The sequence below is a fragment of the Ascochyta rabiei genome, chromosome 19, assembly GCF_004011695.2.
Source record: "Ascochyta rabiei chromosome 19, complete sequence".
Lineage (NCBI taxonomy): Eukaryota > Fungi > Ascomycota > Dothideomycetes > Pleosporales > Didymellaceae > Ascochyta > Ascochyta rabiei.
Window position 1 is genome coordinate 236,984 of NC_082423.1, and position 13,008 is coordinate 249,991.

General features: G+C 40.6%; 1 protein-coding gene across 1 annotated transcript, besides 20 other annotated features; it reads right to left on the reverse strand.

Moving 5' to 3' along the window:
• Positions 1-432: 432 nt before the first annotated feature.
• EKO05_0010302 (uncharacterized protein) lies at positions 433-1,693 on the reverse strand (the record flags this gene model as incomplete). The annotated part of the gene is made up of 2 exons (XM_038943145.1): positions 433-1,184; positions 1,240-1,693. 2 exons carry the CDS (start codon positions 1,691-1,693, stop codon positions 433-435), a joined length of 1,206 nt encoding a protein of 401 aa, XP_038794372.1.
• A 711-nt stretch (positions 1,694-2,404) lies between these two features.
• Positions 2,405-4,271: a mobile genetic element.
• Positions 3,093-3,307: a mobile genetic element.
• A 1,249-nt stretch (positions 4,272-5,520) lies between the features above and the next one.
• Positions 5,521-5,539: a dispersed repeat.
• Positions 5,540-7,409: a mobile genetic element.
• Positions 6,403-6,614: a mobile genetic element.
• Positions 6,406-6,614: a mobile genetic element.
• Positions 6,412-6,608: a mobile genetic element.
• Positions 7,410-7,711: 302 nt separating the features above from the next.
• Positions 7,712-7,726: a mobile genetic element.
• Positions 7,727-9,593: a mobile genetic element.
• A 44-nt stretch (positions 9,594-9,637) lies between these two features.
• Positions 9,638-9,699: a dispersed repeat.
• Positions 9,700-9,947: 248 nt separating this feature from the next.
• Positions 9,948-10,098: a dispersed repeat.
• A 298-nt stretch (positions 10,099-10,396) lies between these two features.
• Positions 10,397-10,547: a dispersed repeat.
• Positions 10,548-10,558: 11 nt separating this feature from the next.
• Positions 10,559-11,228: a mobile genetic element.
• Positions 11,229-11,281: a tandem repeat.
• Positions 11,282-11,652: a mobile genetic element.
• Positions 11,646-11,649: a direct repeat.
• Positions 11,650-11,914: a long terminal repeat.
• Positions 11,650-13,008: part of a mobile genetic element that runs on past the window's edge.
• Positions 11,653-13,008: part of a mobile genetic element that runs on past the window's edge.
• Positions 12,460-12,522: a tandem repeat.

Consider the following 13,008-nt stretch of genomic DNA (forward strand, 5'->3'; position numbering starts at 1 on the left):
TGTCGACTTGTGCCTGGACGCTAGCATCGAGGACAACGGAGGCCTGCGAGCTGAGTACATGGATCTGCCCAAATGCCGCAACGATCTCGAGTACGGCTTCGTCGCCTCCATGCTAGGCTACAAGACGAGGAGAAATACAAGTGGTTCAAGGCGTGCTGCGATGGGTAGAAGAGGATACGGCTGAATTTCCAGCGTTTCGTTTTCAAGCTTTCGAGCATCACAGTGATGTGACTAGCTCAGAGGATAAGGTTGGCGAACTCTGACTGAAAGTCGCCCAGTGTGTTCCAAAAGCCGCGTACAGGATGAAAAGGTCCGGAAAAGATAATCTATGGCGTACCAAAGTACTGAGTAAACCACCACACGAGAAACGCCTTCGCTTAAATGCCCGTCAAATCGAATGATAAAATACTCATCACGAAACACCAAAGTCCATCACATAGCGGGTCGCAGCTTCCCGGCTCGTATCCGCTCATCCTTTTCATCTCCCTTTTCCTCACCCTCCTTGAACCAGTATTTCTCCTGATTCTCATGCAGGATCCTATGCGTCAAGTCCGTCATAGCCTGCAACATGGCCTCCTCGGTGCTCTGCTTGGTCAAGCTCTTATCCAAAGTATGATGCCTCAGAAACTTGCCCGTGCATTTACTCAAGATTTTCGCATGCTTATTGATCCCAGGATATCCCATGGCATCATCGCAGGGGATCTCGACAATCTCGGTGCCCGAGGGATTGTAGTCCCAGCGAATGTACTCGCTAAAGGCCCTTTGCTCATGCGACCAATTCTGCTTCCAAATCCCGCAGCCCGGGTACTGTTTCTCGGTGGGGCAGTCTTTCCACGCCGTCATCATCTCGGTGGTGTGGGGAAGCGCTTGTGCGATCACGACGCCTGTGTTCAGCACCAGCTTGCCTTTGCTGTCGTTGGACACGCTTTCGTCGCCGTTGATCACCTCCCGTGTGTCGAGCGGCATGGCGATCGAGGTGGATGGGGTAATCCCCCAGCGGTTGAAAAGCCATTCGATGGGCAGCTCGAGGTGCTGGATTGTCGCGTCGGCGTCGATGAAGACTACGAAACGGTAGGATTCGAGCAGCTGCGCGAGGACGTGCGGTTTGACCCACGTGTTGTGGTAGCCGGACGATTCCATTTCCTTTGCGTTGAAGAATCGATAGTCGTAGCCGTGGATACGGGCTGGCGAAATCAGTTCAGGCACGAGGGGGTTTTCGGTCACAGTGTATGTCCTTACAGTAGAGGAAATGGTTCATGAACGAGGCGGACACCATACTGCCTTCCTTCTCGGCAGTCATGTTTAGCCAGTCCATTCTCTCTGAATTCCACAGTTCGTTGTCACCATCCGGTACTCGTGTATCGATGTCGACAATAAGGATCTCATTCCTCAGCGGCTTCTTCCACCACGGTCCATTCTCATTAATCTTGTACACTTGCCCAGAAGCGTCCTTGTATGTCGGCGCAGAGACGTTTGTTCGTATCGATTCATAGAGGCTCAAAAACAGATCGCTTGTCGATGGCTTTTCGCCTTTAAAGACACTCGCCGCACCGCTGGCGGCGCCGCTCGCCGAGTCTTTAATTTGCTGCACAGGGTTCTTGCCATGTGCTGCCGAGTAGATGAAGACCAAAGCGAAGAAGACGGCAACGGCCAGAACCGCAATGCGATGTGAAGAAAACACAGGGCCAGGCATCTTGTTAATGAAAGAGAAGAAACGGTCACACAAGAGGAAGGCAGATGGTGCGCGTACTCAACAGACATGAACCTTTAAGAGGCGACGTCAGCACGGTATTTGCGGGGGCACTGAATGGACAACAGATATGACAGGCCGGGATATAGCCTGTTAGAACTGGAACGGGTGTTTGGTTTCGACAGCCGGATAGGTTCGGAATGTTTGGCTGCGTGGAATTAGTTACAGTGCTACAAGGGGAATGCCTGAGCGGACTGAGACGAAAAGGGGTCATCAAAATCCGCTGAACGTTCTACAAAACCACTCAAACCATAGTTATATTAATCATGCTAACTTTAAGAACAAATAATAGACAAACAGGGAATTCTTTCCGCTGTAGTTCCTAAGACCCTTTGACGTTGGCTTACTCGTACTAAACATTCCTAAATACACCCCCTTTATTGTAATATTAGTGTTTGGACTCCTGCCCACCAGGAGCCTAAACACCTTGTGTTGATCCGTTAAGGCCCGTTCTCGGCCATAATTAGGCACTACCGTAAAAACTCGATTCTCTGGCCGCGAGCTAGCAGGGGGTGGTTTAGTAGGGCTGAGGTGGAGTAGATGTTAACAGATAGAAGCCTCTAGATGCGATTAGACTAATATCAGAAACCTACTAAACTACTTATTAGCGTGTGCTACTAAATCTGTTTACTTTCTCTCTGTAACATGTTTTACCTAACGTACTCCACAAGCGAGCTGCCCACCCAAGCGAGCTGCCCACTTTTGCCAAGACCACACCAACACCACAACTACTTCGTAATACTACAGTACACAGCAGCAATATACTGTACTAAATAGTAAGCTATACTAGTCTATAGTACTCTGCGTATCTTTACTACATATTTGCGCGTTATGCCCTGTCTTGCTACATGTGCCACAGCGCCTTAAAGACTAAGTGCTCCTATTAACGCGTGACCTCTTCTTTGCCTTCTTCCCATCACTACAGGCCTTAAACTCCTTCAGAGTAGTTAGCCGCACTCTCTTACTAAACGTTAGTGTCCCTTTACGCTAGATTTGCTTTCTTTTGTGTAATTTATAATGTGTAGCAGCCTTGTTAGCTGCCTGTAGGTTAGCAACCTGGTTGCGCACTAAAACCAGTAAATGCGCTATTAGCTCTGCGCCTTTAGTGAGCTAATTAAGGGCGTTAACTATAGGCGTTAGTAAGCTATTAGCGTGTCTCTAAATCCTCTCTTAAATTAGATTTAATTAAGACCCAAATTCTAGGGTGTTGCTTAGTGTTTTAGACTCCTATGTGCTGTTATCTATAGTAGGTAGTGTTAGTATACGCAGGCGTACTTCAAGCTTTAATATTACAGCCTCTAGGTTAAATAGGACTAGACTAGCGCCTCTAAATCCTCCCTATATGTTGCTATTAGTAATTAAAGCATTAAAAGCAGCTTTAAAGTATGGCAAGAACTTAAGTTTAGTAATATGCGTAATCTTGCTGCGTATCAGCTGCTCAGCTTGGCGGCCATAGGCCTTCTTTAATAGGGAGAAACAACCCACGTTAAGTGGCTGCAGCAGGTGCGACGAGTGTAGAGGCATGCACAGAGTAATAATCTTGTGCTCCTTACAGTACTAGTGAAATTCAACCAAGTTGTAGCTCTTGTAGCTGTCCAGAATAAGCAGCTAGTAGCTACTAACAGTGCGCGCCTTTGTGTGCTTATTAAAGTGCTTTAACTACTTAACTCTAAGCTTATTGTTAGTCTAGCTATTATTAGAGATATTAAGAACCTAGTTGTCAGGTATACTGGGCTCCTTGTACTAGGCTAAGAGGTAGTGCTTGCTAGAGAAGATAATAAAGGGTGGGATAGACCAGCCCTTTGCATTAATGCCCTAGATGATACTTGTCTACTCACAGTCGCCCTGCTGCACTGTCTTTGGTCTCCCTTAACGCTTAGAGCCTGTAATAACAGCTCCTGTTAATATAGTACCTATTATAAAGCCAGATTTATTAAAGTTATAGGTGTCTTTATCTAGGATACTATACTTAGCTTTAGTATTCTTAATAAGCTAGAACTAGTTACTAATTACCTTAGGATCCTTACAAAGCGCTCTCTTATAGTCGTACTTGCAATTAAACTTAACTTTAAGCTCTAGCTAACATTTAACAAAGTTAGCAGCCTAGTTCTTGCTAATAGGGGTCTAATAGCGCTTAGCAAGCAGAGAATTGGCCATATCCTCTACATTAGCAAGCTAGGGTAAGTATCCTTGCTTGTCTAGCTTCAGTACATGCTGGATAATCACCTCCTCTTTAGTACTAGTTATCCTTATCATGTTAGGCTTACAATCGCGTTAAGAGAGCGTTCCTGCGCGTTAAGTGTCTAGTGTTCTTCTAGGAACTTTGTAGATTGCTGCTGCGCGTTACACGCTTAGCGTTACGTCTTACTTAATTACCTAAAGAGCAAGCTGTATATCAGTTTTATTAAAAGGCTTTAGTAGGTTGCTGCGTTAAGGCATTATAAGTTAAGTGAAGTTTAGTGTGGTCTTGGCAAAAGTGGGCAGCTCGCTTGGGTGGGCAGCTCGCTTGTGGAGTACGTTACCCCCTTTACACGTACTAAATATAACTGTTTTACATTATTTACCCCTTACTAAGCTAAATAGCAGTAACCTTTAATCCTATTATTTATCTAAGATGTAGCTAGGACTAAAATCTGTAACAATAAAGGAGCTACACGCTAAAAACTAGCAGGTAACACCTCTGTTAGCGCGCTCTAGAAACCTTTTTTTACCCGCTAAGAAGCTCTGTATTATCCTCTACTTTATATATTACTATACCTATAATAACTCTATCTAGAGGCATAAACTACTTACTAGTTATAAGTATAAAAGTACTTAGAGACTACTAACAGCAGCAGAGACTAGTAAACACTTTAAATCCCTAATTGTACAGCTAGAAATATATATATAATTAAGAGCAGATAGTGTTATTATATTAGAGCAAACAATAAACATTATCTGTAGTAAGAGATAGTTGGTTCCTTAACCTTAAATTAGAGTTGTTTCGAAAGTTTGTTAATTAGAGGCAGATAGGACAGAAAGTAACAAGGTTCTGGTTTTAGAGGCAGGTAAGGTTTATCTATCAAACAATAGGTAGTAGAGATAGGAATAGCCTTGCTAATGTTAGTATTTGTTAGTAAACTACATGTTACAGCCAAAAAGAGTAACTGTACTAGTACAACAGTACTACAATTTAGTGCTACAATATAGGCAAATTCCGGTGTGACACACCCCCCCACGTCTGGCCACAAGGCAGGAGGTGGAGATATCGCAACGGTATTGCCGTGCTAAGTGGCGGCTAGCAGGGTTATGGCTAAGAATCTTTGTTTTACACAGGACAGCGCTACTGTAACAGAGTTTTGTTGTAGGCACACCTGCCTGACGCTCTGACTAGAACTTAGCTGCGGCAAGACTCAGGTCTCAGCACTCGGCTGTCGTCACCCATCAAACTCAAAATCCATGTTGTCTCTGCTGGTGCACAGTTTCAGCGTCCGGGCTCATAACTGTTACAGCCAAAAAGAGTAATTGTACTAGTACAATTACTCTTTTTGGCTGCAACACTACACCAACAAACTAACTTGTTACAGGCTTCTGCACTAAAATTCTTAACAGGCTGGTTTTAAGCCTTTTGCTGCTAGTAGGATATAAGCTGGCAACGGCTTACTAGCTAGGGTTAACAATTGCCACTATACTACAATAATGTGGTAAACAGCTTCCTCTACTTTATTTACTGCGTCTTACTTGTCTTAGTAGGCGTTTACAAGGTTTAGAGGTTCTAAACAAGGAATATTTTAAATATAGATAAGGTGCTAACGTACCCCACAGGCGAGCCGCTCAACAGGCGAGCCGCTCACTTTTGCTAAGCCCCCACCAAACTTCTCCTCCTACACCAATGTCTTCTTAACAACACCATTTAGACGCGTTAAAGGAAGCTTAGATACAGCTTGCGCTCCAGGCTCTTAAACAAGACGCGAATCTCTCTTAGTAACGCGCTGCAGCTATCTACAGGGTCCCTTAAAAGACACTAAGCAACTTACACATAGGACAACCTTTACGCGCAGATTCTATAGCTAACTTACAGAAGCTAGATAACAATAAGAAAGAGGTAATTATTAAGCATGTTCTTAAGCTAGATGTGTAAGGATTTTCTCCTTAGCTCTTAGATGTAGCTACTATAGCTAATTCTTTGCGCGCTAAGCACAATCTAGGCCCTATTAGCGTAAACTAGCCTAGTATGTTTGTTAAGCAACACCTAGAGCTTAAAGTTAAGTTTAATTGCAAGTACAACTATAAGAGAGCCCTCTGTAAGGATTCTGAGGTTCTATAGGGCTAGTTTAGCCTAGTAGCTAACATTAAAGCTAAGTATAGCATCTAGGATAAAGACATGTATAACTTTAACAAGACAGGCTTTATAATAGGCCAGATCTCCCTAGGAGCAGTTGTTACAGCTTTAGAACGACAGGGTTGGCTAAAGGCTATCTAGCCAGGCAACCAAGAGTAGGCTACGGCTATAGTGAGCATTAATACCAAAGGATAGGCTATTCTGGCCTTCCTTATCTTTAAAGCCTACTACTACCTCTCTGCCTGGTATAAAGAAGAGGATCTGCCTTACAACTAGGTTATTAGAGTCTCTAATAACAGCTGGACTACTAACAAGCTTAGTCTTAACTAGTTAAAGCACTTTAACAGGCATATAAAGGAGCGTACTATTAGCACCTACTATTTGCTTATTATTAATAGTTATAAGAGCTATAACTCTCTTAAATTCCAGCAATACTGTAAGGATAACAAGATTATTACTCTTTGTTTACCTTCTTACTTATTACACCTTACACAGCCCCTTAATATAGGTTATTTTGCTGCTTTAAAGAAGGTATATAGGCGCTAAGCTAAAATACTTATATATAACTAGATTAACTATATTATAAAGACAGAGTTCCTACCATGCTTTATACGCGCCTACAATGCTGTAATTACTTCTAAGAATATCTAGGGAGGGTTCTAAGGTGCTAGATTGGTCCTATTTAACCTAGACTGGGTTATAATAGCCCTTAATGTGAAGTTGCGCACTCTATTACTACTACTACCTGTTAACAACAAGCTCTGGCAGTCGCAAACCCTAAGCAACACCCTTAAACTTAGGTTGTAATTAACGCTTATAAAGATAAGGATTTAGAGGTATATAGATAGTTCGCCTACCTCTATAGTTAAGGCGTTTAAGAAGGTAGCAAAAGGGGCAGTAATAATTGCGCATAAGCTAGTGTTGGCGCAACAGGAGATTACTTAGCTTTAAGCTGCTAATAAGGCAGCTACACAACAAAAATTACACAAAAGAAAGCAAGTTTAGGTAGAAGAGACCCTAACAGTTAAGGATAGCCTATAATTAATAACTCTAAAGGAGTTTAGGGTGCGTAGTAATAGGAAGAAGGCAAAGAAGCAGGTGCGCGCTAAAGGAGGTAAGCCCTCCTAAAGACGCTGTAGACAGTGCAATCAGACAGGACACAACGCGCAAACGTGTTAGAAAGAGGTAGAAGTAGTTTCTAAATAGTATTACAGGCTATACTGCACTTTACAGCACTAAACTAGGTTATTTTAGGCCATAATAGGGTGGAGTTTAGTAGAGGCTTAGTAAAAGTAAGCGGCTCGCCTGTTAAGCGGCTCGCCTGTAGGGTACGTTAATTCTATTTAAATTCTTTTATAGGTATACCTACTACCTTAAAGGTAAGTATACTATTACTAGGTTAGTATTAAATAGCAGCTAGTTAAAGGGCTAAGTAACCTTAGTGTTGTTTATATTTGCTAATTGTAACGCACTAGTCCTTCTAAAGCCTCCTGTCCAATCCCTATCTAACTTATCTCTAACTTAGTGCTGTTACATCTGTTTCTATCCTAAACCTAGGCTAGCACTCTAATTCTCCCTAACACTTGTAAAGTATAAAAGGTTTAAGGTTAACAGGCCTAGATAGTTAATTTTTAAGTATTCTTTTGTATAAGACCTAACGTACTCCACGGGTAAGCGGATTAAACAGGTGAGCGGATTACTCTGCCAAGACCACACCAAACCTCCACCTTACTACGCAATGCCTTAACAACAACATTAATCTACGCCCTTAAGAGAAGCTGTAATACAGCTTGCGCTCTAGGTAATTAAATAAGACGTAACACTTACTCTATAATGCGCTGTAGCTATATATAACGCGCCTTACAGTATACTACACGCTTAATACACAGGACAACCTGCATAAGCTAATTGTACGCCAGTTTAACAGATTATAGACTAGACTAAGGAGGACGTAATTACTAAGTACATCCTTAAGCTAGATGCATAAGGATTTGCCTCTTAGCTGGCTGCTATAGCTGATATAGCTAATTCTTTGCGTGCTAAGCGCAATATAGGCTATATTAGCATAAACTAGCCTAACACGTTTATTAAGCGCCGCCCTAACCTTAAAGTAAGGTTTAATTGTAAGTACAACTACAAGAGAGCCCTCTGTAAGGATCTAGAGATTATTAGGGGCTAGTTTAGGCTTATAGCGAATGTTAAAGCTAAGTATAGTATCTAGGACAATAACATATACAACTTTAATAAGACAGGCTTTATAATAGGCTAGATATTAACAGGAGTAGTTATTACAGGCATAGAGCGTTAAGGACAGCTAAAGGTAGTGTAGTAGGGTAATTAAGAGTAGATAATGGTTATATAGGGCATTAATGGCACAGAGTAGACTATTCTACCCTTTATTATCTTTAAAGGCTGCAACTACCTCTCTGCCTAGTATAAAGAGGACAATCTGCCCTATAACTGGGTTATTAGAGTCTCTAAGAACAGATGGACTACTAACAAGCTTAGTCTAGACTAGTTAAAGCACTTTAATGTCTATACAAAGACGCGCACCTAAGAAGTACACTAGCTACTCCTTATTAACAGCCACAAGAGCTATAACTTCCTTAACTTCTAACAATACTATAAGGAAGTAAAGATTGTTACACTATATATGCCTCTACACTTATCTTACCTCTTATAACCACTAGATATAGGTTATTTTACCCCTCTAAAGAAGGCATATAGGCGCTAAGCTAAGAATCTTATATATAACTATATTACTTATATTACTAAAACTAAGTTCCTACTATGCTTTATAGACGCCTATAAGGAGATATTTACTTCTAGCAATATCTAAGGAGGCTTCTAAGACGCTGGAATAGTCCCTCTTGACCCAGAACGGGTCATAATAGGTCTTGATGTCCGCCTATGTACCCCACCGCTACCTACTATAGAAGATAAGCCCTAGCAGTCCCAAACCCTAAGCACTACCCTGCAATTAGGGTTGCAATTAACGCTAGTTTAAGAGAGGATTTAAAGGCATGCAAGCAGCTTACTAACTTTAATAGTTAAGGACTTTAAAAAGCTTGCTAAAGGCGCAGCTATAGTAGCGCATAAGCTAGTGTTAGCTTAAAGGGAGATTACTAGGCTTTAAGTAGTAAATAAGGCTTCTACGCAACGTAAATCGCATAAAAGAAAGCAATTACAGCAGAAGGAAGTCCTAATAGCTAAGGAAGGCCTTTAATTAACTACTCTAACTAAGTTTAGAGTGCGTGGTAATAGTAAGAAGGTAAAGAAGCAAGTGTGCGCTAAAGGAGGGGAAGTAACCTAAAGACGCTGTATAAAGTGCTACAACGTTAGACATAACTTACGTATATGTAAGAAGGCTGTAGAAGATGTTTCTAAATAATATTATATACTGCACTACTGTATATAAGGCTAAAGTAGGCTAATATAAGCTATAATAGGGTAGAAATCTAGTGTAGTCTTAGCAGAGTAATCTGCTCACCTGTTTAATCCGCTTACCCGTAGAGTACGTTATAGGAATAGAACAATTCTCTGTGTAAACTATCCTAGTGCTTCTATACACCTTATAGCGGATCCCTACACCTATTAGAGACTTCTATTATTCTGCGTTGTTACACTAATAGTGTAGGATGTTTGCTACTAAAAGTTATCTTCTCTAGAGTCCCTAGCGGGAAGATTAATACAACAGAGTAAGAAGATTAGGACAGTTAGGTAACAGTAGAGGTTACTAAATTAGCCTACAACAACAAGAAACTGTTAGTAAAATAGATTAAAGAAGAGCTGGTACCTTTTATAGATAGTTAGGATACCCTATTAGTAATAGACTTAGCTGCCTTTTACAAGACTAAGTGTTAGGCTCTTAGCCTTACTCTTAGCCTTAGGCATGTGGATGCGTCCACCTCTGACCTGTAGGAAGCCTTAGGGCAAATAAGTACTGTTCTAGCTGCTGTCTCACTATTAAAGTAAGCATTGTTACCTTTTTAAGGCATGCTTAGCACAGTAGGCAGAGCTGTAGCCTTAATATTATGCTTACTTTAATAGCTATAGCGTAGCGTAGGTTTAAATTATACTAGTAGACCTAGCCTACCTATAAATAGTTAACCCTGCACAGGTCTAGTCTTAGCTAAGCCAGCTTATCTGTGGGTAAGCTGAGGCACAGTCCTACGTAGGCTAGTGCCGTTGCTGCTAGAAGGTCTAGTACTTAGGATAAGAGAGATCCTTCTTAGTGTAGTAGCGTGTCAGAGCCTGTAACTAAAGGTTGTTAGCCTAGGTTAGGACCTTGTTAAGAGGGGAGATATTGTTAGGCTCTTAGCCTTACTCTTAGCCTTAGGCATGTAGATGCGTCTACCTCTAACCTGTAGGAAGCCTTAGGGCAAATAAGTACTGTTCTAGCCGCTGTCTCACTATTAAAGTGAGCATTGTTACCTTTTTAAGGCATGCTTAGCACGGTGGGCAGAGCTGTAGCCTTAACAGCAAGCTGTAAAGAGTGTACAAGGCGATCACGAGGGAGGATAGGGTTAAAGAGGATAGCAGGTGTATTTAGGTACGTAGTATGTAGTAACAAGACTAATTACTAGAGTATTAGTAATAACCTCTAACACCTTTATATAGTCTAGGCTGACTAGCCCTATAGTAGCTTACTAAGACTAGTAGAGGTACCCCTAGGCCTAGCGCCTAATAATGCCTCCCTTCTCTAGATTGTTTAGCTTAAATAATAGTATAATTAGTAATACTGTATTATCTTAGCCTAGCTTTAGATGTATTAACTCTGTCTATCCTATTATAGCTAATTCTAACTGGGTTTAGGCGTTTATAACACCTTATAAGGTTAAATAGGGCTTAATACTAATTCTGCCTTTACTTAGTAAAAGTTAAACAGAAATCCTCTCTTACCTCTTACTTTACCTCTAGGGTCTAGGCAGCTGTTTACGCAGGCTAAAGCTCTAACTAGGAGGCTAGCAGTATATAAGCTATCTATACCTCTAGTTTTATAAGTTACTACTATATCCTATTTTATTTTAGTAAGTACTAACCTATTCTGTCTAGTACTTTTATAAGAATAGCTAAGGGATTTTCTAGGTCTTTCTAGCATGTTTAAACACGTTTTAGCAGATAACACTACACAACACGCCTTAGTAACCATTTTAGACTGTTTCTAACTGCTACTACCTACTACTAACTGTTACTAACTATTACTAACTACTATTTACTATAGCTGTTATGTCTATGCCTGCTTACTACAAGATTAACATTACTAAGAATAGTAGGACTGCTAAGTAGTACTGTATGCTCTGTCTCTACTACATTACTAATAATAATATCTATAGGGACTATTGTTTCTCTACTAACTTAGCTTTATAGGGTAGCCTGCGCTATAGGGACGCCTAGGCCTACTACTATAGAGAATGTTATAATAGTAACAAGAATTGCCTATTAGTACGTGTTTTGTCTCCTTTTAGCTTATTTTAGTATCTTTTAATATATTTAGAGCCCTAATAAGTACGCTAACAGCTATTTAAGGCTTTCTAGCAACATAGCGCGCCTTTACTCTAGTTATTACATAGTTACTACTTGTTAGGACTTCTACTAAGGTAAGATGGTAACCTACTAGTATGTGTCACAACCTACTAGCAGATTCCATTAAACCTAGTAGAACCTTCCTTTACTTACCTTTACTTTTACTTAGAGAGAGTACAGGCCTTACTACTATAAGTAGGCCTCTCTCTCTACCCTCTTATAGCTTACTGTCTGCTATTTTATTTACTCCTCTTTTAAATCTATTAGTTTACTATATTGCTACTTTTATGCTTATAAAGTCTGCCTTACATAATAGCAGACCTAATAGCTAAAAATTTTAGCTTTCTCTTAGGCTTCTGCCTTTGTTAAGCTAGTGGTTAGCTACTGCTGCTTAAGGTTACACTAAAGTTTTAGTCTAGTAAGCTATCTCTTTACTAAGTATTAGCCCTATTTAGAGTTCTTTTCTTAGTCCCTACCCCTAACTAGCGTAGGTAGTAAGTGCCTGTTTTTAAGTACAAATTAGCCTCTTCTACGCGTCTTCTAAGTATAGATTACCTATCTTTAACATTTAGTAGGCTAAATTATTACTTTTTTTAGGCTCTAGAGTACTAGCCTTTTGTTTTACCCCCTAACTAACCAGCGCCTTTTAAGTGGTCTAGCGCCTCCCTTTAGCACCTTTTAAGTAGTCTAGTGCCTATTTTTTTTCTACCAGCGCCTTCTAAGAGGTCCAGCGCCCCGAAGTATCCCCTACCCCTTTATTTTAAGAAACGCTTACTCCTTTATCTTTTACTAACACACAGCTCTTTTACTAGAATTTGTCTTTTACTTACATATAGTACTTTTACTACTAAATATTTAGGCCCTACTACTACTTAAAGGCACTAGGTGCTCTACTTCTCCTCTAACTACCTACTACTACTACACTTACCTTTATAGACATAACCCTTTAACTTCTACTAACATCTTTACACATTGCAGCTATATTACTAACTAATAAGGATAATATTAAGCCTAACTCTATACTACCCCTCTAGCCTTCTTTTACTTCTGTAAAGAAGACTTCTTATAACAAGTCTTACCTACACTACCTAGAAACCTCTATAGATCCTAAGTCCTTTAATTACTAGAGTAGTAGTGCTATTTCTAATTATGTATAAGACTTTAGCTATAAGATACATAAGAAAGCTACTGCCCTAGGAACCTTTATTACACGCAGCAGCCTATCTACTTTATCTGCTAATTAACTAAAGTCTTAGACACAGAAAGACAAGTAAGCTACTATTAAATCAGAGGATACTATTACAGAAATCTACTAGCCTACTCCCTACTCCCCTTAGGGACAGGCTTCCCTATAAAAACTTACTAGCGCTACCCTAGGGCTATAGGAAGAATCTACTTACACTAGCTAGTA